We start from the raw sequence: 27,052 nt of genomic DNA, 5'->3' as shown, positions 1-27,052 counted from the left end.
AGCACGCTTACCAATTTTGCTTCTTCCTTTGATACACAATACTTAACTTGAGTGCATTGGAAACATCACCAGTAACCCTCTGCTGACAAAGGTTTCTGTATCATTTTGAAACTTACATTAGAATAGAATCATAGAATCATTAAGGTTGGAAAAGACCTGTAAAATCATCAAGTCCAACTGTCAACCAACACCACCATGCCTACTCAACCATGTCCTGAAGTGCCACATTTACACGTTTTTTTTAACACCTCTGGGGATGACAACTCCACCACCTCTCTGGGCAGCCTGTTCCAATGTTTGACCACTCTTTCAGTAGAGAATTTTTTTCTAATACCCAATTGAAACCTCCCCTGGTGCAACTTGAGGCCATTTCCTCTCATCTTATCACTTGTTACCTGGGAGAAGAGACCAATGCCCACCTCACTACAGCCTCCTTTCAGGCAGTTGTAGAGAGTGATAAGGTCTCCCCTCAGCCTCCTCTTCTCCAGGCTAAACAACCCCAGTTCCCTCAGCCGCGCCTCAGAAGACTTGTGCTCCAGACCCCTCATCAGCTTCATTGCTCTCCTCTGGACATGTTCCAGCAATGCATCTTTCCTGTAGTGAGGGGCCCAAAACTGAACACAGTCTTCAAGGTGCGGCCTCTGCAGTGCCGAGTTACAGGGGAAGGATGACTTACCTCGTCCTGCTGGCCACACTATTCCTGATACAAGCCAGGATGCCATTGGCATTCTTGGCCACCTGTGCACACTGCTGGCTCATAATTCGGCTGGCTGCCAACCAACACCCCTGGGTCCTTTTCTGCCAGGCAGCTTTCCAGCCACTCATCCCTAAGCCTGTAGCGTCGCATGGGGTTGTTGCAACCCAAGTGCAGTACCCGGCACTTGGCCTTGTTGAACCTCATACAACTGGCCTTGGCCCATTGCCCAGCCTGTCTGGGTCCCTCTGCAGAGCCTTCCTACCCTCGAGCAGATCGACACTCCCGCCCAAATTGGTGTCATCTGCAAACTTACTGAGGGTGCACTCAATCCCCTCATCCAGATCATTGATAAAGATAGTGAACAAGACTTGCCCCGAAACTGAGCCCTGGGGAACACCACTTGTCACCAACTGGATTTAACTCCATTCTCCACAACTCTCTGGGCTCAGCCATCTAGCCAGTTTTTTAATACAGGTACTGCATCCTAAAGTGTAAAGAAAAGGTATCACTTGAAAACCAAAAGTTTTTCTCTTTTTGCATAGGAAAAAAAGCTCTGAATAAGACATCTGGAGAAACACTTTAATAATCTCTATGTTAACTGTTAAAGCTTAAACTTGTAACCTTAATTTATAAAGAATGTGAAATACTGCACTATTCCACATTGCAGTATTTATTTTATTATAAGACAGGAATGAAAACTAAATTTCAGGTAGTTTAGGCATTCCTTACTTTCTTATGGCATTAATTCTAGGTTTAATCATGCACATACATGTAAAACCACTCTATACAGGCATTTAATTGGAGATTATGTCATAGCACACTATGTATGTGTATACATTCATGTCAATTTATTTCACTTTTATAGATGTCATTTTTAGTATAAGGTATTCTTATTAAAATCTTTAAAATGTGTTACTTGCAGTAACACGTTGCTTTCGGAAAGTAACACAATTTTTAATGTTAATGTCTTTGTGGCAAAAATACACCTAAATTCCATAATGGATACACTTTCAAAGTGCTGCATAGAGGCAGTGTACAGAAGCTTCCAGGGTGCTTTTCTCCCAGAAATACAGATAGATTTTTAGAGTGAAAAAGACCGTAGGAGTATTGTTAGTTATTTGCTGGCAAAGGGGCAAAGGATTCTCCTGACAATGCCGTGCAGGTGGAGTACCTGGCAGCAGATTGCCTGACTTTTATCTGAGGTGTGAGTGAACGTATCTGTAAGAACCTTTCTTTCCACAGTAAAGCGTTGTTTGACTCTCTCAGAAAAGGGCTTTTCCTCTTTTTGTTAGATCACATTTAGCTTTTGTCTTTATAGACAGTCCTTTGGTTGGTCCATTTCTTCCTACAGCTCCTTAACCTTCTGTAACACGACGATGGGAGAATATCAGTATGTGGTTAGGACACCCCTCTCATGTTGGTGCAAACTGGAAAGTAAAAATAGTATGTTCAGAATTAGTTAGTGGGAAAAACATGAATGAAGTTTCCACAAACATCTAGTCATCATTTCCCCGTTCCCACATTCAGATCACTTTTAGGTAATGTGTGTACATGTATACTTAAAATGCTATTTTTTTTACTGTTTCATTTAATTTTGTCATTGAGGTTCATTATGAATATTTATATTATTTTAATCTTTTTCCTAACATTTCTGCAAAAATTAATTTTCAATAATCTTAGAGTATTTCTGTTCCAATACTTAAATGTCCAATAAAAGGATTTCAGTTAGCTGCACTGAAAACTGTTAGGTCTTCCCTATAAGTCTCCCTGGGACCAAGACTACTTCTGATTTCTGTCTTATAAGCTGTAACTTTGGTTACATTATATGTCCAATATACTGATATTATATATTATATACATGTGTCCAATATTATATGTCCATTATTATATATGTGTCCAATATAATATTATACCAAGGCATAAATATTGCTATCTCCTGAGTACCTTTAGGGTATGATGTCAGTAGTTTTAGATTCCAAATGTCACTCTTAATGTGGAATGCCCTTAATAAAATACTATATTTTAGGAAAAAATGAGAAAGAATAAAGATATGAAGTTACAGCAATTTCAGTATGATCAAGATAAACATGCTACATACAAAACTTTAAAAGAATCTACTGTGAAAATGAAGGATTCATGTTGTTCCAATATTGTCATTTACAGACTGAAGAATTTACCATTCACTTTTACTAAACTTAAAGAACTTGCAGCTTTGTGGCTTTCTGACAACCAGGTAATGATTTATTATATTCATATTTTCTTTAGTAAAGTACTAGGGGTCTTAGTAAGGGCTGTAAATGAAACCTATAATTTAATACATGATTGTAGTACAATTTTAGAAGTGTTTGCTCCCACTCCAGCTTCATGCTTTCATACCAAGGTATAGATTCTTCTGGCTGCCATTTTTTGCCTTGGAAAGATCACCTTTGCAGGATTTATTACTTGCTTCTAGCTAACCTTCTATATCCTTGCAAAAGTAGTAAGTAAATACAAGCCAAAAGTATCAAGAGAATATTTTGTAAATAGAAATTCAAGAGGTAAGACTTTGTTATCAAACTTACTAGTTTGTCGCATCCTTTACTCCATGTATGCCTCCATTCTTGTCATCTTCCTTTTCCCTTTTTCTGTCCATGCTTCCATGTCTGCATATTTTAAATTATATTAAAGTCAGTGGGAGTTTAAGCATGTAAAAGGTGCACAAAACCTCATAGTCTTGTTTTGGAGAAAACTCTCATTTAAGTTCCTTTTAAGTTTAAGTATGCCTTTCTTTGTTCCAAGGGGTTTGGTTTCACTACTATATATTCCTTAGGATTCTATTTTAAAATAAACTATGTAACATGAATGCTGAGAAACAGTTCAGCCAGCATCTGAGCACTAAAATAAGTCTCAATCCTTTCTAGGATTGGTGGATAGAATAATTTTGGACTTCAACAATTTAACTCTAAATGGAGAAAAACTCAATTTGTACCATGTTAGAAATGTTCGATATACCTAACAGTTTTCAATAATCTCAATAAATTCTCATAATCTCATCTTTCTCACTTTGCAATAATGCCCATGGTTAGATGTTATACCTCTCTAACTGAAGTTGATGAGGATAATTCTTCAGGGGCCAATTACTGTGCTTCTGGAAATTAATCCATCCTTCTATCTGTATGAAAAAGCCGTAGAGACTCAGGTCCTGCAGCTGCCTGTTTGCAGGAGGTCGCCTGTGTACGCCTTTGCTGAGCACTTTTGGTTGCAGAACCCACGCTCAGAGCAGAGCCCATGCCTATCCACAGGGCATTTTTTTTTGTACCCTCAAATCATAGGAAAGCCAAAAGCAATGCAGTCAATAGATTTACATTGGTACATGCTTATTTCACTGCTCCTTAAATGTACTTTTTACTTTTATAGTTAAGTGAAAACTTTTAAAGCTGAAGGGAGGGGAGGGAAGTGGGAGGGATAACAGAAAATTATGTGTAAATTTTAATGTGTTAAATTAGGATTCTCATTTTTTTCACTCTAATTTCCATTAAAAAAATAACAATACATGACTCCTCAGCCCAGCCACAGAACATACACTTCCTTTTAAATATACAATACTTTTTCAGCATTTTGACTTTTCTGTGGTATCGCATAGATTAATTTCTATTCTATGAACTATGACAGTCACTCCTAGATGCTACATTAGAGCAAAGCAATAATAAAAAATAATCAATTAAAGTAAAACACAACAGTAACATCTGAATATTCAGAGTACCTCCATGTAAATTCTCCAGCATCTTGCACCAGGTTTACCCTCAGATGTACTACTAACTATCATGAATTTACTCCTCTTTAGTCCTAACTTAAAATAGATCGCAGCCATAATGTGGGTGTTTTAACTGCATAGTTGCAGCTCTGTTCTGCTGATCCTTTAGCTTCCTCACTGGTACGACTCTGAACATGCAGTCAGTATTTCTGACATCTAGTGTTTTTCTGTTGATCCCAGTAGGAATTACAGGGGAGAAAGGAATGGGAGGGGAGGCATTTCCACAAGATTAATACTTTGGTTTAGTCCATAGAGAAGTTTATTTTCATACAGAATTTTAATTAATCTTGCATTTTCTATTTATCAAATGCTAAAATCCCATCTCAGTTAACACACATGCTCTGAGTTAACGGTTCTTTGTTTTGCCTTTCCTGTACAGTCCAAGGCTCTCATTCCACTGCAAACTGAGGCTCATCCAGAAACAAAGCAGAGAGTACTGACTAACTACATGTTTCCCCAGCAACCCCGCAGTGATGAAGGTAAAACGCCATCAGCAGTGCTTGTTCAGATAGCAGGAAAAAAAAACAGAGGGACGGAGAGGAAGGGGTTTCAGGTGTGGTTCTGAGTGTGTCTCTTCTGAGACATAAAGCCAGTGGTGCACACATAACAGTCTGTATTTTGTCATACACAAAGGAATCCTGTTTGCAAATCAGTTATTCTCAGGCCATCAGATTTACATTTTCTTAAACACTTTTTTATTCTCAGAAGAATGGCCTTGAATAAACAGTTTGAACTTGGGAATTGAGTGTGCATGGACAGAAATTCTAGGATATGCTTTGCTGCCGTGTGGACAGGCTGTTGGCCAGAGCCAGCTCAACCTGCAGAGACACTGGACCTGTCAGGGAGAGCTGGGTGGTGGACCAGCTCCTAGAGCTCTGAGCCTGGCAGAACTGAGGGTTTGGCTCCTAATATACCTATGTTAAGTTAGAGAGTTTGCCCCTCGGCTCCAGATCTGCCCTGAAACCCTGTTGCTTCCCACCCCTTCCAAAACCATTTCAGTTTTAATAATAAACTCTGTTTGTAATGGTTTGTCGGTTACTATTCTCAGTGCCCCCTCAACAGTTTTAAAACAATAATCCAGGATCACAGGACCAACTACAAACATGTCTTTTTAGATCATTTCCAATCTTCTGTTGGGTGCACTAATTACTTTTTCTTGTGCGTTGCTGTTTGCAATTTAACCGTAGATTTCCAGTCAGACAGTGATAGTTTTAACCCTACTTTATGGGAGGAGCAGAGACAGCAACGTATGACTGTTGCCTTTGAATTTGAAGAAAAAAAGGAAGAGGAGGAAAATGCAGGGAAAGTTAAGGTAAGTTCTATTTGATTTATTCTGGTATTCACGTATTATGGACAGGGTGCAATTTGCAGATCTTGACTTGAACTATTTTTGTGTTCTAAATACCCAGAAAATACTTGTCACCATGTTTCAAGTACAGCAGTTGAGGAAAATAACATCTGTTCTCCCTGAAGTACATATTACCAATTTTGCTTTTGCTATTGTTGTCTAGACAGCAAAACTTTGATTTCTTAAGTCAGTTCAGGCCCATAACCCTGATATTGGGTTCCTACTGTGACAGGTGTTTTGTTACGAAGACAAAATTAACACACAATGTTCGGAGACTTAGAATTCATGTCCAACCACCTAGTTCTTTAGAAACATTTAGATCACATAGGGGATTCCATATTCTTCTCAAAGTGGAAGTTGACAAGAACTTTGCAACTTCATGGAGTTACACAGGAATGTGCAGTGGAGAGGGTATCTCTCATCAATTTTGTAACCTAACAGAAATGAAGATCAAAACATGAATATCCTCCCCCATTTATCTGAAATTAATACAATTCCAGAGTTTTCAATTGAGCCCTTAATCAGTTACATTGTTAGAATGATATTGTCAGGACCATCTATGTTTACATGGCATGAAAATTTCTATTGTTGAATGATAGGAAGGAATTACCCCAGAATAAACATATAACACTGCAAATTTTTAACTGCAGTAGAATACCCAACATAAAATGTATTGCCAGAGACAAAAATTGTATGGGGAGATTTAAATCATATTTGAATTTTTAAAATTAACAACACTGTTATTAATAGCTATTTAACATTGCATTTGGATCTTCTTGGAAATTTTAGATTTCTCTTTTTAATATTTTTCCCAATTAGGACTTTTAATCTAACTCTTGTAACCAGAGATAATGGACTCTGCTGCTTTACTAACACAGAAGTCAAAAAGCAACCTTTGCCTCACAATGAATAAACTGAAATTTTACCCTGGATGAACTGCAGATTTATGGGTCATAAGCAGAAAACAGAGCATCTGGGAGAGTTTTATATTGTTCCACCACTTCTTACCAGAATTTTAACTGTGGGTAATGTGACTATCCAAATGTGCAAAACAATTGAAATATTAACAGAGAAATAGAAATCAATTTCTAAGATAATAGAATTTAATTGTACTGTTATTTGCAAGCATTATTTTAAATATTGAAACATAATATATGAATTATATCACTTAGATAGTCATTTTGGTTTTAATATATCTCAGAACACTATGAATGACTGAAACAAATGTTTCCTTTGAGTAAACTGTTCTTGTAGAAAAAATAAATCCTTCACCCACTGAATGCTGTTCTTGTACCGCAGTTCAAATGCTGCCATCTGCTGTATGGAAAATGGGGAGACAAACACAGCTGAGACACAGTAGCACATTTTCCGGTTTCCTAGAAACAAGATTTAACAAAAATAGCTGGCCTGTGCCCATGCTGTGAGCACATGTCTCTTCGTAGTGTGATCCCAGGCCCAGGTGTGCTGTACCAGAGCTGTTCAGGAGGCAATGGATGCTCTGGTTGCAGTGGTTCTTACCTGGGCTGTTTGCTCATCCCTGGCAGCTGCTGCCAAAGTTGTGACCTGTGGAGCAGGGTTTGCATTCCCAGAGGTGTGCATTGATCAGCTGCAGTCTCAGCCCTGTTGCAGCAGAACATGAGAAGGGCAGCCTGCGGCCGGTCGCGCTGCCAGCAGAAGGGGTGGTGTGTACCATATGGGTGATCCATGTCCCGCAGGGCTGCACTCTCCGTAACATTTTGGCTTGGCCATCCCAAAGGTCAAGACAGTCTTTATGCTTTGTGTCACTGCTCCTTAGCTGTGGAAGAGTCCAACACTAAAATATATTTCCTGGAATTCTTACTTACCTGTTCTCCCTCTCATCCATAGAGGGTGGATATGAACCAATGCCGTAGTACATGACTCTGTTTCTGCATGAGATTCCTCTATTCCCATATGCAATCCAATGCTACTCTCCTTCATAGTGGTCCTAACATCTTCTCATCAGTCCAAAACACTAAATTTTGCAGCTGATGCTATAGTTATTGCTTATATAGAGAAGAATTCTAGTTATTGTTTATATAGAGAAGAATTATTAAATTAAAAGCTAAGCAGGGAGGTAGGAGCTGATCAGATACTTCCTCCCACCTGTGTACCTTGAAGAGAGCATTTCTCCTCTCTCGTATACCAGATACCCATAAATACCTGCAGTTTGTAAAAACTGAAAGTAGAAAAATTATGTTGTTCAAACCTGGGAAATCTTGCCAGGCTGAGAAAGGAAAAGATTTCCCACTGAAGGTGTGTGGGGCACTTTTTCCTATCACGGAAAACAACCTTTTTGCCCAAGCCATGAAAAAATGAGCTCAAATTCAATTACTATTAAGAAGATAGAAATGCTTATTGGCATCCTTCTGTGCCCTTTCCCAGTAATGCCAATTCATCTCTATATATGAATGACCATAAAAGTGTTGTAAAGAGTTCTTTGACTGGACTGTTCACCAGCCTGTGTTTGGATGCATGCACATGAACTAAAAGCTAATTGCTGGAACCTTTTGAGAACTTAGTGTGTGTGTCACTCCATCCATGTGTTGCAATAGGTCTTAGGAAGGTTTTAAAATGTACATTTTTAGCAGTTTCACCAGACTTTTATGGGATGAATGTGAAGGTTAATTTAAATAATCAGTAGGTGGTAACTATAAACATTGGTAGCTTTTTATAAAAGCATTCATAGTTTTCATTTTTTATCTTTCATAGTTAAAACTGAACTCTCAGCCAACTATATGTTCAAATAGATTTGGTAATTTAAATTGTTCAGTAACTTCTTCCATCAAGAATATTGAACTTTGAAAATTCTCTTTTCAAGGTCATGCTACTTTTGAAGTAGTATTAAACATATAAGAATTGTATTGACAGGGAGCACAGATTTCCTCTGCGATGTTAAGTCGAAATCAGTGGTGAAAATACCTGCATTCTAGTGGGCATCACCTACCACAGCTGCCAGTATGTTTAATATTAACACTCACAGTGATGTGAAACTCTTGCTGAAATCCCTGTCTATGACTTGTCTATCTCATGGAAGTCTTTTAGTTAATTTTTCCTTGACTAGTACTTATTGAGGATTTGCTCTGTGACTTGACTTTTAGCTATTTTCTTCTGTAGACCTTACACTTAAATCATGGTCTGAATTTTGTGAAACAGCAATTGCCTAATTAGGCCACACCTAAATACGATTTCTTTCAACCGTAAATCAACCAGAGCTTAAGTAATGCTTTACAGACTTAATTTATGTTTTCTGTTGAAACTCTTTATTAACATATGACATCATAGTCATACATTTTAATGTTTTATGTTAAAGTCATGTCAGAATCTATTATCCGTAATGTTTATTCTATTGTGGTTCAGAATTGTATGCTAGTGTTTCATACAGTTTTATTTTCCAAATCAATCATGCTTTTGCTTCTAAAATATTCCTATCAACGGACCATATGCATTTGAATCCAAAATTCCATTTTTCCTAACTTCTTAGGAATTTAAAATCCAACAGCTATAATAGTGAGCTATTAAAAGTAAGCTCCCTTTCCTTACCTCATGTACACAATGAGCTAAAAGCTTCTTTGTGGTAAATGCTTCCAAATACTTATCTGATGGTAAATGTGGAGTAATTTCAAATTTCACAGCCTCATAATTGGGAACAGTTATTCTGTCACGCACAGCTTGCACTGGGAGCTGTAATTTTACTCCACTGAAGGATTTTACTGCACTTCCACCCCTAATTCAGGCCCAAAGAGAGTGGCAGACTCAGCCAGCACCTTCTGCATTTCAGCTGACTGCATTTGGTGGCTGTTACGTGCACTCAGCAGTGGGCTTGCCGCTCCACAAGGTGTGCTCGCTGGTTCACCTTGTGAATCCCAAGTTTGGTACTTAAGCCCCAATCATCTTTCGCAGCTTGGAGAAGGGCGGTGGAGATAGGGCAGGTTTGCAGCACGAAGGACGGAGCGGGGAAGAGCAGGAGGTGCTCTGTGGAGGAGAGGGAAGTGTCTGCTGCAGACTAGGCTTAAGGGACAGACCTACAAGCTGCCCACACTCCCTGCACAGCCCAAGCAGCCTTGCTGAGGTCATGCTTTGCTTGAATGCACACTTCAGTTTCCTCAGCGTCTCTTCTCATGATGTGGCGTGATGTTCAGCAGACAAAAATATGTCTGTAACACAGTGGAAAAGGTATAAGGAGAATTCAGCATCATGTATGTTGTCTTTCCTGCTTGGATCATTCCTGATGTGGTCATTCGCTGCACCATCAATTTGCTGGTCATGTGATGTCTTGCCACATGACGAGGGGTGATGTCATCCATTCTTCTCAGCCACTCTTCCCCTTTCACTCAACCCTGGGATTTTGTAGAATTGTCTTCAAATAAGGATTGCTTCGGACTTGGGAAATACAATGTTTCTCTTCTTCTGAGTGATAAAAATTGTAAACTTACAATGTGGAATTTTCTAGAAAATCTGTAGGTCTGACAGTTAAAGTACTACTCAGTGTGACTTAGGGTGACTTTTCTATAGGGGTTTGAGTCTGTTTTCCTGTATTTTCTGTATAAGAAAAAAGCGTAAGATACACTTGAGTGCATGTACGTACATTATACATCTCAAAGAGCAAATAGCTCCCAGTAGATCAGATCCTGTTCTCAGCTGCCATAGATAATTCAGATTAATTCAGTACACTGAACATAGCTAAATTAATTCTGCATTTACACCAGTATTGTTTTGAAAAAGTGTGATTTAATATGTCAGTACTCTCAAGCAAAGTGTAGAATTAAAATACAATACCCTCACAGGGTAAAAGATAAGCTTATAGGGAACCATTCTCATCCATTATTTTATGTCACTAAAATTCCATTATAGGTTGACAGAGGTTTAACTGAGAGCAAATTTCAGTCCAAAAATCCATAAAGATAGCTATATGTAACACATTACCTCAAATAGATTAATTAAAAATTTGAGGAATTTGCACTTAGCCATAGTACTGTAACCATGGTTTTAGTTTGCATGCTTGTTTTCATTTTGTATTTGTGCTTTAATTCTTTTTATGAATGTTCAGGTTGAAATAAATCTAAAACGTTACCCCACTCCATACCCGGAGGATTTAAAGAATATGGTAAAATCAGTTCAAAATCTGGTGGGCAAAACAAGCCATGGAGTACGGCCTGAGAACTCAACACCAACTGCGAACAGTGAACAAACTGTGAAAGAAAAGTATGAGCACAAGTGGCCCATGGCACCAAAGGAGATTTCAGTGGAGGTAATGTAAAAGGATCGTTGTTCCTCTCAAGAGTTTGAGATGGGGTTTTAACATAACTCCATCAAATGATATTCTGCATCTGCTGTGAACTTCATACCTAATAGTTTCTAGTTTCATTCTGTAAAGTTAATTCAGGTTTATGTTGAGTTGCTCTTGTTCCCAATACTACGGAGTTTATCAGACTGAATTTTTGGTTTTAAATCTACCTAGATCTGAATTTTGGTATTGATACATACAAACACTCTTCTAAATTGTAATGATATGAGAGACCTGCATATTAGCAGGAGAATGGACCTGATCATGATTTACATCTCAGACTTAAGTGAGTGTATTTTTGCGCCAGATATGTTAATGACAAATCAGTTTGTCCTGTCTGACCCTACTATGCCATTAGCTTCTGCTTTCTATTTGCATTACATGTAGTAGATAGCCAATTAACCTTGTGAAAAGTTAATGAAGTCAGCACGAGTGCTTCTTCGGCTGCAGGGAAGTTTAGATGAGGCACCCCCTGAATAGCGATTTACAATGAGTTGCAGAATCTAGCCCTTAATATGTTTGCCAGAAGTGGATCAGTATGCATGGTAACAAAGTCTTCTACTCTAACATGAATACAGTCACTGAAAGGTAAATCCCTAAATGCTGCAGTCTTGTGCAAAGCTGTTACAAATAGCTGAAGCTTGATCTCAGAGGCCATCTACTCATTAACATTCACACTGACGACTTACTTTGTGCAGGCATGATTTATAAATAAGGGAAATCTCCTACCCTGGCAGTATGTACTGATAGTTTATAAGCTTGGACAGGTCTACAAAAATACCAGCATTCTTCAAAATATTTATGAAGTCTTAATGTTCAAAAAAATAAATAAGGAAAAAATTATCACATTACCTTTTCACTCCTTTTTTATTTAAACATTATGATAAATTCATTGTCCTTGATATATCCCTGTCTCTGGCTAGTCATGTATGCATGAATTTTTCTTCCTCAGTTTTCCATATCCTTAACACAGATTGGCTGTTCTTACATATTCAACAGTCACTGTAGCTGCTCTGTCAGTACTGTGTGTTTTATTTACAGTTAAACATTTTCATTTCTTAAAAAAAACCAACAAAGTTTTCTCTTAAGATGGCTTCAGAAGACTTTCTTCAAATCTAGTCACAGTTTTGATTAGTACTTCAAAATAAAATATTTATGTTAAGTCGTTCATGTTTTTATCTAAATCTGAAATCTTACGTTCCACCATTATTCTTTTTTACTCATTAAATTCTTTCTTACGACGTAAATCTGGCCCTGGAACCAACTTCTGTGTTGTGGCATAAGTATTGACATGTTCTGCTGTTGTTGCTGAATACATGCTATTTATTTTGTATCCTCTAGCTTTTGAACTTGAATATTCTTACTAACTTTCTGCAGGTTTTAATTATCCCTACTCTGAACACACACATTTTATCTACCTGGAATTTGAATCAATGTTGTGTTGACAAAGACATTAGGTGGATGTGGCTCTGTCTGGTGACGCAGGCTTCAGAAATAGGTGGCTCTACTGGTTTAGTTGCTGTTAAACTAAATGTTAAGTTGCTAAACTAAAATGTTAACATCCCAGTTAACTGAGCCACAAGCAGAGTCCTGTGAGTGTGCAGAGCCCAGTGAAGCCTCCATTATGGAGGTGTAAAGAAAGAGCAAATGGCAGCAACACCATAAGATGGTAGTTACTCTGAAATGCTTGTGTGACCACATACTGTGTTCTAACACAGAAAAAGAGTAAAACAAATTTCATCCTTACATTTCATGCTTTGATAAAAATGCATTCACTTTTGCAAGAGAAAAATGATCATATCTAGCTTTTCTGCACATGTACATGAACTGTTAATTGCATGAGTATCACAAAAAGTGTTTTATAAAAATAGTTGAATTGCTGACGACCGTGAGGTAAGTCCTGAAGTGCAATTAAATAATGTGATCGTAGTTTCCTAGTAAGTTTTCTATCACAATTTCCATCATATCAGTGAAGACGTATTTTTTATTTTCTATTACTATAATAGTGAAGATGGTGGAACTTTTTCAGATTTTAATTTCCCTACATTTTACTCTCTTTGGCTTCCTAAATGAAGATAAAGAAGAGGTACGAGAAACTGTAGAAAAATTGTGAATGATTTTGTGAATAGTATTAGCATTATTTCAGTTGTAACACATTAAATAAAACATAATTAAGCTCCATTTGCTTTTCAGATAATTAGGAGACATGATCTCAAGCCTCAAGTTAAAATACAGTTTGAAAATGCAGGTGTTTTCTGATATAGATTTAGACTGAAGACAGTTTCTAATATCACGGTAATTTAATTTCAGGTACAATGCTCACTTTTTCATCCTCAGACGCCAGATAAGCTGGTTTCTTTTCTGATCTCGTTTGGGTCATCTTGCAATTATTTACACATGCCTCTTCACAAAACTGTTTCTAAATAATTAAAGGGAGCATCTGAAATGAGTAACAAGCTACATTTCAAATCCCCTGTATCATTTTCCACCTTCAGTTATAATAAGCAATTTCTTAATTAATCATCAATTAAAATAAACCTCTTCATTGTCCAAAGCCATTTTGAAAGATGTGCATTTTGGACAAAAAGAAGTCTGCAATAACTTAGTGTGTTGTGTAGCCTTTCCATGAGAAACAATGAGAAATACCATAAATAAGCAATTAAGATCTTTATGGTTAATATTCTTGATATGTATGGATTGACAAGTAAACTGGAAATACTTCTATATAGCTCTCAGCTTTGGGTTAAAAAAAAGTCTTTTCTAGTCCAAACTACAACATTCCATCCTTTGTCTAGCAGGTTTATTAATACTGTATAAAAAGGAGGTTGTTATTCTTCGAGTGATCCAATGCAGATGCTAGTGCTAACAGCTAGAAAAACACCGCCTCAGCTGTATTGGATCTTCTGAGACCTTCATCTGCTCTTGGTCAAAACAAGACCTCAATCCTTTTAACTTCTGACTTTGTTACTGGGGGTGGGGGGGTGGGGGGTGGAGAAGAGTGTTCTTTTTCTTTTGTTTTTAGTGAAAGTTTCAAAGACTGTCTTAAAAGATCATCTTGCCTTTCCAGGAAGACTTACACACTTTTTTTTCCCCCAGGATGTCTGGCTTCAATTGACTCAGTTGATAAGTCTGTTGTGGGAGCTGTTTTCCACTAATGAGATACACAATGTCAGCCTTTCCTGATGGGGAGAGGAATATGTCTTAAAGATTTTTGGTTTGTATCTGCTTTAAGCCCATAGCTTGATAAGCTCTTTGCAACAGAATTACCTATATTTTACCAGGAATCAGAAATACCTTAATTATAGAGTTTTTGGTTTCTCCATGGCACAAAAGATCTTTACTGACGTTATGACCTTGGTGCCTTCTTGTCAAAGGAGAAGGGAGATAATGATTTACTCATCTGGTGGTCTGACTCACAAGAGACCTTTCTTCACATAGGATGTCAAATGTCTTAAAATTCATTTTGAGTTACTTTGACTTCTGCTTGACCTTATTTAAGTGTCTAGATTGGAGGGGCATTATTCAGGGCTACATCCAAGGTAAAGCCTACTTTCCATAAAGTCGGTCTGAGACATCACTTGACCCCCTGAGGCTACTGCTCTGTCTGTCCCCACCTGCATGAGGACTCAGGACGTGCAGTATTATGTGTCTGGACATGGCACTCTGTACAAACTCATATACATACGGTGTGTAGGCCTGGTTTATGTTTGATAGACCATGAAGTAACTTTTTTGCAAAAGGCCTGAGACTCCCTCTATTGGCAGCAACCTTGGTGAGATGTGTGCAGCTGGGTGCATTTCCATCTAAAGAGCAACAGAAGCTTGTTTCCCCCAGAGACGGGAGAGCACAGAGAGTGCAATTCACGTATCAGGGTGTCGTAACTCAGGGCAGTACTGAGACTTCTGTCCTCACACTGAAGACCACATACAGAGCTGGACAAGAGCCTCTCCATGGTTTATAACTGAGGATGATGTTAGAAGGTCTCCCATCCTCTGCAGTACGTGACTGACAACTGGTCAGATAAGCATCTGCACTTTATCTTTGCAGAATCCTGACCATGTCAGCTAACAGGCCTAGCCGTATGAGACTAAACTACTGCAAATGGAAATTTTCATTCTGAAATACATTTTTGTAAACTGGGAATCTCTAACTTTGATTTCTTTGGTGATACGTAGTTCTGGTCAGTTCTTGGATGCATCCCCTTGGCCGTATTTCTGGTCATCGGAATAGGCAAGGTTAACGTGTGCATTCCTCCAACTGCTTGCTGGTCCACCGGACTGCAGGGCAAAGGGACACATGGCAGGAACAATCATTAGAACCTACCTGCAGATGACATTTTTTTTCCAGGATCTGCTATGTCTTTCCATGTGGAGTTCCAAAAACTACCTCTGCCCCAGTCTGTTCCTTGGGTACTTAAGTCTCCTCTTAAAGCTCTGTCATATGCCTGAGATTGCTTGCTGGAGCTGAAAAGGTGAGAGCTCATCACATCAGTGCTGGCATTGTGCTGGCTGCTGTATCACCTCTGCAGGTAGGAATTGTGTTGGGTTTCCTTTGTTCTCCCACTGTCAGATTCCATATCCACATTCAGAAGCTTTCCTTCCACCGGTTCAGTTATATCTTTTATTAACATCCTGTTTGGGACAGCCTTCAGATCTAATGTCTGCTGAAACTGGCCTTTCTGGAAGCTGCCACTGCAGCCAGAAAAGTGGGAGACATTTAGGAGCAGGTGGAAGATCCTCCTCTCTGCTTTCTTCTGGGATAATCCCATGTTTTGGGGTGACTTTCAGTGCATTCCTGGATTGGTGACTGAATTTTATTTAGATCAGTCTGGTAATTGCAAAATACCCAGAACTGTGACTTGCCTTTCACATGCTGAGCTTCAGATAGAATTCATTTTGTGATTTTTTCAGGAGAAGACTACTTAATGGGACGTTGAAACTGTTGACATACAGGGGCTGAGAGGTGGAAGCACTGCCATTTTCTGGGCAGAGGCTGTAATGTGGGCAAGTGGCTCAGCAAGGCTTTGTTATGAAACTGCACCACTAACTCTGACTCTCAGGAAAGATGCCTCTGCCTCAGTTACTCTTGCTTGTATCTGGGGATATTCTGACAGGTATCTGGTTGCATTTGTTCCTACGCTTTCTGTGATCTCCTTTATTCTTTCATGAAAGTTTTAGTGAAATCTGGATCAAGTAACGGTTGCCTTAATCCACTTATTTCTTTGCCTCTCCATTTCTTTATAGCCAGCTTGTCATTCTTCAGATTGCCCTAGCCTTCTCTAGTTTAGAAGAGCTGCCAACTCTCTACACATATTTAATTGTTCCTCTGGAAGAATCCATCATTAATGGTTCTGCGTTCCTCTGCCTTGTATGTGCTGTGTCTTCCCAGAGCCCCAATCTGCTCTATTCAGAGACTTTATATTCTTTGCAAGCAGATTCTAAGAGCTAGGTTATTTTAAAAATTCCATCTCTCCAGATTATAATTTAATGTTCTTGTGTTGTCAGCATGAATAATTGGTGATATTTCTCTCTCCCAGTTATTTTAATGGGTTTTACCATGTATTTTCTTATGGGAAACAGCTTACCATATTTTTCTCTCCTCTACATATATTTTTCTCTGGTTAGTCCTGAGGAGTAAGTTCTGATGCAACACAGTTGCATTTATCTCTTCCCTTTGTTCTTGCAATTGATCCTATTAATAATACTTTTTTTTTTCTATTACCTTTTTCTTTTTGGGTGTGTAAGAAAAAAAGTCCTCTTAAACAGAGTAGACTTAAATGGAATGTGATTTTGGTTTTTTACAGCATATTTACTTTCATGGCATATTCACAAATGCCAGACTAGTTCTTTCAAAAGTCTATTGATTTTTGTTGGAATAGCTGGGCTAGGGGCTAAAAAGAAAAAAAAATAATAATATAACATAGAAAACTTCATAAAATCATGCACCTGAAATAAAAACCTGTGATCATCATTATGTAAAAAATGGAACAGCTGGTTCTTCCCATCTTACAGCAAGTAGTTTTATTTTAAGTTATAACTTTTGGAATTTTCATGGCACAATATTGAAATTCTAGGTTGAAGATAGAGAAAATAAAGAATTCCAAAAGAGTCACCTGTCTGATAAAGACAGCACTCATAGATCAACTCTGGAAATCCCAGACAGGAAAGAGAAAGAAGAGCATGCAAAAAGCACAGAGGTACAACAAGAAACTTAACATGCACCGTGCTTCAAAGGTGGAGAATTTCACGCTCTGTGAATGCTACGCACTTTTTTATTTCTCAGAAAATAGTTTTGCATAAGTTAGTTACACTGCACTAGAAAGTGATTGTGCTGCACAGGAAAAATGCTGTTGCACTGTTGTTAGCTTTAAGTTGTATGTACATCACTACTGTTATGTAAGAAATACCACACACAACAAAGGATCTCTGCATGTGAAAGTAGTTTAAAGTCTTGAATATATTACACCATGTAAGAATCGGTATGTAGCTATATTTGCTTAATTGTTAGCACTGAGGGGGTTAATTAAATGGGCTGTGAAGATACCTGTTCTTTGCTGTTTTGGTACGGTACTAACTCCAGTAGAACACCAAATGCAGAAGGATTGAAATGTCTGTTGTGTAAATATAATTATATTCTTCAAGGATAAATCACGTGGCAAATGCTTCTGCAAGTCTCTGTTTCCACTGTTACTACAAAAAATAGTTAATGGAGAGTAAACCTCTGAAAGTTTTCTCCTTATGAGTAAAAGCAAGTAAATTTAAAAAAATATTGTAGCATTTCACATTTTAATAACGTGGTTTTGGTACTCCACTTTAAATTGTTTCTCTAAATATTACATCTCTTTCCTTTGTTCACTTCACTCTGCAAAATCACTGGAGTACCTTTTAACAACAAAATGTCAGGGTACAGAGATCCTCATAGTGTCTCCATTAGTGTAAGTTCCCTCCTAAATATTTTTCTCCTAACCATTTTCTTCCTCATTTATACTACTAATTACCGGTTTTCTCCTAATATCTCTCCAGAACTTCCTCTTTTCTATTAGATACTCTCCTTCTCCAACTTCTATCCTCTTTACGAAATCACAGCTCATCCTCTCACTCCTGAGATGATGCAAGTTTCTCGTACCCCTCCCCACAAGGACCTTGACTGGCATTGGCATGACTTTCCAGTGTTGCCATGCCCATCTCCACCAGTTCCTTTCCATTGCATTTCCCTGAGCCCCTGCACCAACACCCACAAAGAGGGTTTCCCATATTGCTCGTTCTCCATCTCCCTTTCCTGAGGGCAGGGTTACCAGTATCATTCCTCCAGTAAGTGTCTCCCCCTACCCTGTCTCCCCAAGACACCTATCTTCAGGTCAGCATCTTTCTCATTCCTGAACTTTCTTCCAGGGGTAAGAAATGTCACAGATTCCCTGTTTGTGTCTTTATTCCCTTCTAGCTATCCTGTAAGCCTAATTTAAATGTCCTAATTTAAAGTATCTCATCCTAGGACTACATCTCACTTTTTTCCCCACTTTTTAACTCGTGTTATTTTCAATATATATTCTGTTGCTGGCTAGAACAGCAAAACAGTTGTGTGGGGCAGTCTTTGAAAGTCCAGATCCGCTGAACTCTCAGTGAGAAGTTTATGAAATCTGTATAATTTTAATTTAGCAAAAAGCTCTTTAGAGACAAAGTAATTTTAATTAAGTATAGCTATAGGGACAGTTGAATCTGTGGAAGGACTTGTGCCACAAGTAAATGAATGAGGAATACTTACTCCTGAAATAAGAAGTAATTGTTTATTCTAATTTTTTTTTTCTACTGGCAGCTTGCATTTTTGTGACCTTTACTTCATCAAAAATGTTTACATGGCCTTGATGTATCTTGCAAGTTCCATCTGTTTTGTCCACATTTTCAGAATTAACACATCACCATAATTTTTACAAGTATTTATGTAGGACTAATTAGAATTTTCAGCTGACAAATCAGCGTGATTAGACACTACCCATGTGGCAGGGTTTTGGTGTGTTGTCACATTCATGAAAAGAAGGCTGTGAAATATTTGTTCGTTGCAGTTTGAAGTGGATTCTGTTTCCTATGTTTACTCTACATTATTATATTCCTCAGGATGCCTTTGGACATCCTGCCAGTGAGATGAGGATAGGGGAACTTCGTCCTTCCATGCCAGAGACTCCGTTGTACCCACCCAAACTTGTTCTTCTGGGTAAAGAGAAGAAAGGTACTAACTTGACTTACAACATTTTAGATGAAAGCATATGGAATGTACACAGATAGACATATTACTTAAGATGTTCTACACTTCATTCTGATTTGAAAACGTATTACATGCATATTTGTGCACGTGTATTTACATATATATATATATCTCCATAGTATCAATTTTAAAATGTATTTTTCTGGAGTTTAATTTTCAAATACCACCGCCTGAAAACATTTGCTGTGCTTTGTTTCAGAATCGACAGATGAGTCTGAAGCAGATAAGATCCATTGTCTGAATAACAGCGTTTCCTCAGGCACTTACTCAGACTATTCCCCTTCCCAGGCTTCCTCAGGGTCCTCCAATGCGCATGTTAAAATGGGGTCCTTGCAGACAACGGCTAAAGAAGCAGTGAATAACTCTTTGTGGGGGAACAGGTGTGATCATCTTTCTTAACACAGCTTCTGGTTGCCATGTTGTCATGTGCATTCAAAGTGATCGTATGCTATCTGTTAAGGCATTCAATTAAAAAACCCACAATATTTTTACCCCAGTTTAGCAGAGGTGTACATAGCTATTCAAAGCCCAGGCTGTGCAAAGTTGGCTGCCCGTTCATACTCTTTAAACGTCAGTAATTCTACAGCTGGTTTTTTAACCATGTGCTATAACCATGCATTAAAAGCGCCTAGTAATTGAGCTGCAATTATTCTGCTCTATGTGGTCCTGAGCTGCAGCTGGCTGTAGCGTAGCATAGATAGCAGACTGTATGTCCCTCGTATTATTGCTGTCCTGAGCCTCACTCTGCCCTGGACCTCCAAGAACAACACAGTTCTTTGAAAGTTGTAATTTGCACTGGACATCAGCAACCTGAAAACACTCTTATGCCATACCAGGAACACCCTGCCCTGTCTATTCCTGTTGTAAATCACCTAATGTACTTCTGTCCTAAATGTAGTTCCATCCACAGGCTCTTCCCTGTTAAAGAGAGGCTGGAGCCTGCTCACTGGAGATGCATAAAATCTTGGTGGTGAGAACATGCATAAACTGAATCTGGTATTTTTGTTTAAAAAAAGAATAATGTAAGTGTAAAAAAACTTCCCCTGCACTCACAGAAGATTATTTTTAAAGCAGGAAAATATGTTCAGCTGGATTTATACAAACATGGCATTGAGCCACCCAGGGCTTTCGACTGACTTCTTAGTTTCTCTGTGTGCGTACTTACAGAATCTGTACTCCAGCGCACAAAAACTGCTGCAGCCATTCATGCCAAAACCAGTGGCACTGGGTGCACATCTCATAGCAGACCCCAAAGCCAGAATATAGATGGGAGAATATCGAATTGCTTTATAATTATGTCTTCTGATGACTGCTTATGTGCTCTAATAGAGGGCATTTTATCTTGTTTCATTTTGTTTTGTTTTTGCAGGCTGGCCCAGTCATTTCCACAGCCCCTTGAAACAAAGCCATTGCTGAGCCAGCGGGAATCCGCTGCAGCGGGGAACCTGCCACAGCGCACCGACAGGCGCCCGCTGAGCGACACCTTCGCTGACAGCTGGAACGACAGCTCGCACTATGATAACACAGGGTTTGTTGCAGAGGAGAGCACGGTGGAGAATCCTAGTGCAAACCCCCTCCTGAGCACGAAATCCAGAAGCACATCTGCGCACAGCCGCAGGCCGTTGATTAGACAAGACAGGATAGTTGGCATTCCCCTGGAGCTGGAGCAGCCAACGCTCAGAAACACCCATGAATCTGAAGTGCCTCCTCCCAATCCTTGGCAAAATTGGACCAGAACCCCTAGTCCTTTTGAAGACAGGACAGCTTTTCCTTCCAAACTGGAAAACACCCCTACCACCAGCCCTTTGCCTGAGCGGAAAAATCATGTCAAAGAGTCTCCTGAAATGACTAGCACTTTCACTCCAGGAATAGCATGGGAATATCATGATTCAAATGCTAACAGAAGTCTCACAAATGTCTTTTCCCATATCCACTGTCGCCCAGATCCTTCCAAAAGCGTTATTTCAATCAGCAAGAGTACAGAACGACTTTCTCCGATGATGAGGGATTTAAAAACTAACAAATTTAAGAAGTCACAAAGTATCGATGAGATAGACATTGGTACATACAAAGTGTATAATATACCCTTAGAAAACTATGCATCTGGTAATGATACTGTAGGAACCCATGAGAGGGTGGACAAGCTCCTGGGCCCGGAGCACGGCATGCTGAGCATGTCCCGCAGCCAGTCGGTCCCCATGCTGGATGATGAGCTGCTGACCTACGGCAGCGTCAAGGTGCAGCCGCAGCAGAAGTCGTCCGTCACGAAGAAAGTCTACCAGTTCGACCAAAGCTTCAACCCGCAGGGAGCAGTGGAGGTCACAGCGGAGAAGAGGCTGCCGCCGCCTTTCCAGCTCAACCCCGAGTACATTCCCCAGCAGAGTAAAAACCTGCCCCAGGATCTGGTCAGCCCAAGGGCCTACCGCGGCTACCCCCCTGTGGAGCACATGTTCTCCTTCTCCCAGCCTTCGGTGAACGAGGAGGCAGTCAGTGCCCCCTTTGCGAGCCAGGGGTCCCGGCCGGGGTTCTTGAGGAGGGCGGATTCGCTGGTCAGCTCCACCGAGATGTCCATGTTCAGGAGAGTCAGCAGTATCTCGGTCTCTGAGTCTCAGTTCCTCAAGAGGAATGGCAGGTATGAAGACGAGCATCCCTCCTACCAAGAAGTGAAAGCCCACACTGGAAGCTTTCCAGTTAAAAACCTTACACAAAGGCGGCCGTTGTCTGCAAGAAGCTACAGTACAGAGAGTTACGGCACATCCCAAACCAGGCCGGTTTCAGCGAGGCCTACAATGGCAGCTCTGCTGGAAAAGATACCGTCAGACTATAACTTGGGTAACTATGGCGACAAGCCTTCCGATAACAGTGATATAAAGACAAGGCCTACCCCTGTGAAGGGAAATGAGAGCTGTGCTAAAATGCCCGCTGACTGGAGACAACAGCTACTTAGACATATAGAAGCTAGAAGGTTAGACAGGGTATGTTTGGCATTTCTCTGCAATTAATGCCTTTAGTTGTGTGTTTCGGTATTTCAAACTATTTGCACGTACAGCGGTAACCACCAGAATTCCCAGTATTTAAATTATTGCATTGGTGTCAGAGGAACCGGCCCGCAAAAGGGTCTGGGGGTGCTCAAAAGCAGCTGGAGTGAGGGGTAAATGAGTGATAAAGAGTCTCTGCACAAGTAACGCACCACGGTGCACGTTACTAATGTAGTAACTGCTGCAGCACTGTCTGAAATAATAAAAAACATAAAAATCTCTCCTTACCAACAGATGTGAATGTGCTGCTGAAGTCCACCACTTCAGTAATGATTTGAGAGCTTTAAAAGGTGCTGGGTACGACTTTGCAGTAGAAGGCAATAAAAGAAAAACATCACAGATAAAAAGGAAAAGGATGTATTTTAGCTTTCATATCACTGTTAGTGGAGGGGGTTTAAAGGTACCTCTTAATGCTGAAAAATACCACTGGATATACACTGCCACTGTTTTTAACAAGCAATATGATTATTACTCCTTTTAGCAGTAGGAAGTTATGCTTATTTATCTTCTATACAAAACAGTACGAATACTGTAGTGCATGATTTCAATAATGATCTTGACTATTTAATGACCTACTTCATGAATCGGATTTACTTCAGAATCTGAAGTGGTTGTGAAAAATTACTGTCATCAAATGCATAAGTTAGTTTCAAAATGTGTCCATATACCTATTTTATGCTAGATACTCATGAGTTTGGTGTTAATATATTCATTACCTTCCAGTTGCTCGGATGTGATGCATATTAAAATATCATTAAGGATCAAATGGGTAAACTTCAAAAACTGGCTTGAAGGCTGAAGCTTTTTCCTTACTTCAGCTATTTTCCTTGTGTTGTGTAAAATTGATTGGAAAATACATAATACCTAGGCAAAATAGTGCACCCCAAGTAGAGATGCTTCTGGTGGAAATAAACACTTCCCAGGTGTTGTTTGTTTCAGAAATATCTTTACACTTAGTTTACAATGTGTATTTGCTTAAGAAATACTTTATCTCACGGAAGGCTGACACTGGTGATTTTATCTAGTTAAATTGAGTTCATAGTAATCCCTGCAGGTGCCAGTGAGGTAGTTCCTAGCTGTTCGCAACGTATGATAAGCAAAGCTCTAAGAAGCTGGGCTGTCTGGGGGAGATTTTGCTGATGAGAACACCTGGGCACTGCGATGCCGCAGCGGCTCCAGGAGAAGACACTGCCCATCTGCCCGTGTCTGGCGAGATGCCACTCTGTGCGGGACCTGTGTACCCGCTGTGTTGGGCCCAACCAAACCTTGTCCCTTGTGGGCAGCTGCTAGCCAGGGAGCAGTCTCAAAACTCGTAAGATGGTGCAGAGCCTTCTTGTATAGGGTTTTTTCCTCTGCCTTTTGATGCTCTACGTGCTAGATACATGTTTTCTGGCCCATCCGTGGTTGCGCAGACGTACCAAAATTTGGCCATATTTGCAAAATAAAGACTTGTACCATGTTATATACTGCAGTTTTCAAACTACAGATAATGACATATTTCATCTGCTGTCAGCGTTGAAGTCTTTTATGGTATCCATTTTATGTATAACTAGCAATGTATTTGCTTCCGTGTGACCCAGTGCATGCATCAAGAAGCTATTTATTTCTTGGTACTGTTTGTTTGCTTAAACTAAAACTTTGTGAAATTAACCATATATGTGTGATACTTAATTCAATGAGCATGTGTGTTCATATCCTGTCACGTGGTTGTTTCCTCTACTCAGACCGCTGCTTACAAACACAACACAGTTAGCCTTGGCATGCTGCACTCTGGAGGTTTTTCAGCAATGCATGCCGGCAGAAGCATGACTTTAAACTTGCAGACTAAATCTAAATTTGAAAACCAAATGCTTCAAGAGCTACCTCTACCGAAAGTAAGTATGGGATAGCCAGCATATACCAGCATTACAAAATAAATTAATAATACTCCTTGCTTTTTCCTGGTTTAGCTTTTGCCTATTATTCATGCTTATACTATACACAATCCAAAAAGCAACGATGATAGCGATACACTTTTCCTACTCAGTAGTCTTGCTTTTTGGATTAAGTAGCTCACATGGCTGTCATTACTGCTTTCCGCTCTCGTGTTACAGACTGGTGCGATCATTTTCTCAATGACTTAATCTGTGCACAGAAATGGAGAAAGTGTTTTGTTTTGTGACTGTTTGATCTTAGAAAAATTAATGTAGAAATGTTTAATATGCATTTAAATAGGCTCCAAGAGGCAGGAATTTTAACATCTGAACATTAATTGGGTATGCTGTAATAATTTATGAGTTTTGAGTACATGCCTACCACACCTAAATTAATTTTAAACTTTTGTTGAGTAATGCCTGTCAAAAGAAAATAGTTTTCTCATTTTTTACTGTTTATTTTACAACTGTTAGCAATACATTGTTGATAAGTACACGCATGCATAATTATATACAAATGTTTGGTGGGAAAAGCACATATGACAAGCCAGAGAGGGACATTGCTGAAGTAGTTTCAGAGTATTAGAGAGGAGATGCTGAGACCTTACTCTGCCTCACGTGTGGCCACACCAGAGTCACAGCAGCAGCCAGTTGCCCGACACTTGCAAGCAGTTGCACCCTTGGGATTGTGTGTAATGGCACTGCCCTGCTAGAAGTGACGAGCATCGTTAAGTGTCCTACTGCATTAGCATCGGTAGCTGTTGGTGCAGATCAGCAACATCCCTGTGAGTAACTAAAGGGTAACAGAGCACAGATCCAGGCGCTGAAATGTGATCATCTGCGCTCTTAATTGCTGGACTGGCCTCAGGCATGTTTTGGCCTGGGCCAGCTGGCACCCTCCCAGGCAATCCCTGGCTGGGGCTCTGGACTCAGCACTGGCCAGAAATTCCCAAAGAGGGGTTCCAACGCCCGATTTAAGAGTTTAAGATCCAAGCCTATTTAGAAGAATAAGATAATTTAATGGCAGCAACATGACCAGATTGTGCTGGTTGGCTGAAGGACAGGCACTGCTTAGCTTACAGGCATATGCATCATACACTGGATTTCCTAGCAAAGCTGTGAAAGGTGAGCAGCGCACTCATGCACACACACACACAAACACACACAGAGGGCATTGTCAGGTTTCTCCTGCGGTAACTTACTTTCCATACACTGTTAACTTCATTTACACCTCCCATTCAGCTGTCCCTGGATTTAAGCAAGTCCTAATGTTAGTGTGTGCTTCTCTGTTGTTCAGTTGATGACATCTAGGTCAAATCTTAACCATAGATATGTGTGTGTGTTTGGACACAGACAGCTTTCCAGTGTTGGTCATACTGGTTTTTTCTTTCAAAGAATTCGTTTGTCTCCTTGGGTATATAGTAATTCTTGTCACAAGTCCTTGAATGAAGTCCATTTGACATCAACTCCAAATAATGGTACTATTTTTCTACACACATTTAGGAATAAGGTATTATATATCACTTCAAGAATTTTAGGCTGTAGATGAATATGGATACTCATATATGAATGTCTGAGGAAATTCATGAAACCGTTTCGTGACATCTTTTGGGGTGTGATCTTATGTGAATTATTCTGCTTTATATTTCACCAGCATTTCATTGCTACATACCCATATAAAATGTGATGCTGAACTGCATGAAGGGGGCATATTCTCCTGCTGTACTGTTTGGAAAGCAGTGAAAAATTACTGTTGAAGAAATAATATGAATGTTTAGTATTGTTTAATTTTATTCCTTCACATGTTTTAAAGAATTTGCATTTCTTGATGAATCTAGGCCACAGCAGCTTAATGTTTACCTCTTCTCCTTCTTCTTTCTTGTGGCCTAGATTCAAGAGAGTAATGAGTGAGGTCTAATTGTCTAGTGGAAGATCAGGAAATCAAGTATAGCAATTGCTTATTTTGAGAAAGTTTATTACATTGATTCTACTCCACATATAAAATGTTTTAACTGCTGCTTTTCATTTTTTACCTAGACTTAATAGAGATGTAGTTTGTTTGCAGTCTGTCCAAGTTCTGTAAATGAATAGCATTGCAAGTAGACAAATTGATTTTACTGCAGAAAATGAAAAGAAAAACCTGTTATCACATAATTTTCCTATTTGTTGAGAGAGCAGAAAGCACCCTCTCTCTTTTTTCTTTTCAATTTTGAGTGCGAACTCACCTCTGCAGCTTAGTCAGTCACTTATAAAAATGGCACAGCATTGTCTGCAGTGACAAAAGAAACACTTGTCAGAAGAATGCTTTGAATTTTTGGCATCCATCTCACAATCCTTTTAAAAGTTTATGGTTTGGCGCACTTCATTCTCGGAAGAGTTCAGTACCACTTCCCTTTAGGAATAATCAACATATTCACATGTACTGCTGAGGAAGAAAAACAGAAATTCCCTTAAGAAGCTGCCTCACTAATCCTGTCTGTCTCTGTGTAGGGAGGGCACACAGCGTGTTTTATAAATTCATCTCACAGGGAGATGAGCAGATTGTCAGCACAGCCTTGGGGACCTGGGTCTGTGGATGACTCTGGAAGGCATGACTCACATCACAAAGATGATGGCCTTTCTTTTTCTTTGTTTTTTACTACTACTCAGAGCAGAAATTTTTGCGATTGCACTTCTTCATTTCAGAAGTTGTTTGCTGC

At 39.4% G+C, this 27,052-nt stretch overlaps 1 protein-coding gene across 1 annotated transcript in view; it reads left to right on the top strand.

Moving 5' to 3' along the window:
- LRRC7 (leucine rich repeat containing 7) overlaps window positions 1-27,052 on the top strand; it is a 101,870-nt gene that overhangs the window by 57,777 nt on the left and 17,041 nt on the right. The window contains exons 12-20 of the mRNA XM_035891795.1: window positions 2,861-2,930; window positions 4,870-4,969; window positions 5,057-5,059; window positions 5,678-5,796; window positions 10,907-11,107; window positions 19,255-19,366; window positions 19,602-19,782; window positions 20,772-22,377; window positions 24,165-24,314. Coding sequence (XP_035747688.1) covers window positions 2,861-2,930; window positions 4,870-4,969; window positions 5,057-5,059; window positions 5,678-5,796; window positions 10,907-11,107; window positions 19,255-19,366; window positions 19,602-19,782; window positions 20,772-22,377; window positions 24,165-24,314 — 2,542 coding nt within the window. The remainder of the gene's footprint in view (window positions 1-2,860; window positions 2,931-4,869; window positions 4,970-5,056; window positions 5,060-5,677; window positions 5,797-10,906; window positions 11,108-19,254; window positions 19,367-19,601; window positions 19,783-20,771; window positions 22,378-24,164; window positions 24,315-27,052) is intronic.

Source organism: Egretta garzetta, unplaced genomic scaffold (genome assembly GCF_000687185.1).
Source record: "Egretta garzetta isolate BGI_Z169 unplaced genomic scaffold, ASM68718v1 scaffold163, whole genome shotgun sequence".
In the NCBI taxonomy this organism is placed as follows: Eukaryota; Metazoa; Chordata; class Aves; order Pelecaniformes; family Ardeidae; genus Egretta; species Egretta garzetta.
This window is presented reverse-complemented; position numbering and strand designations above follow the sequence as displayed.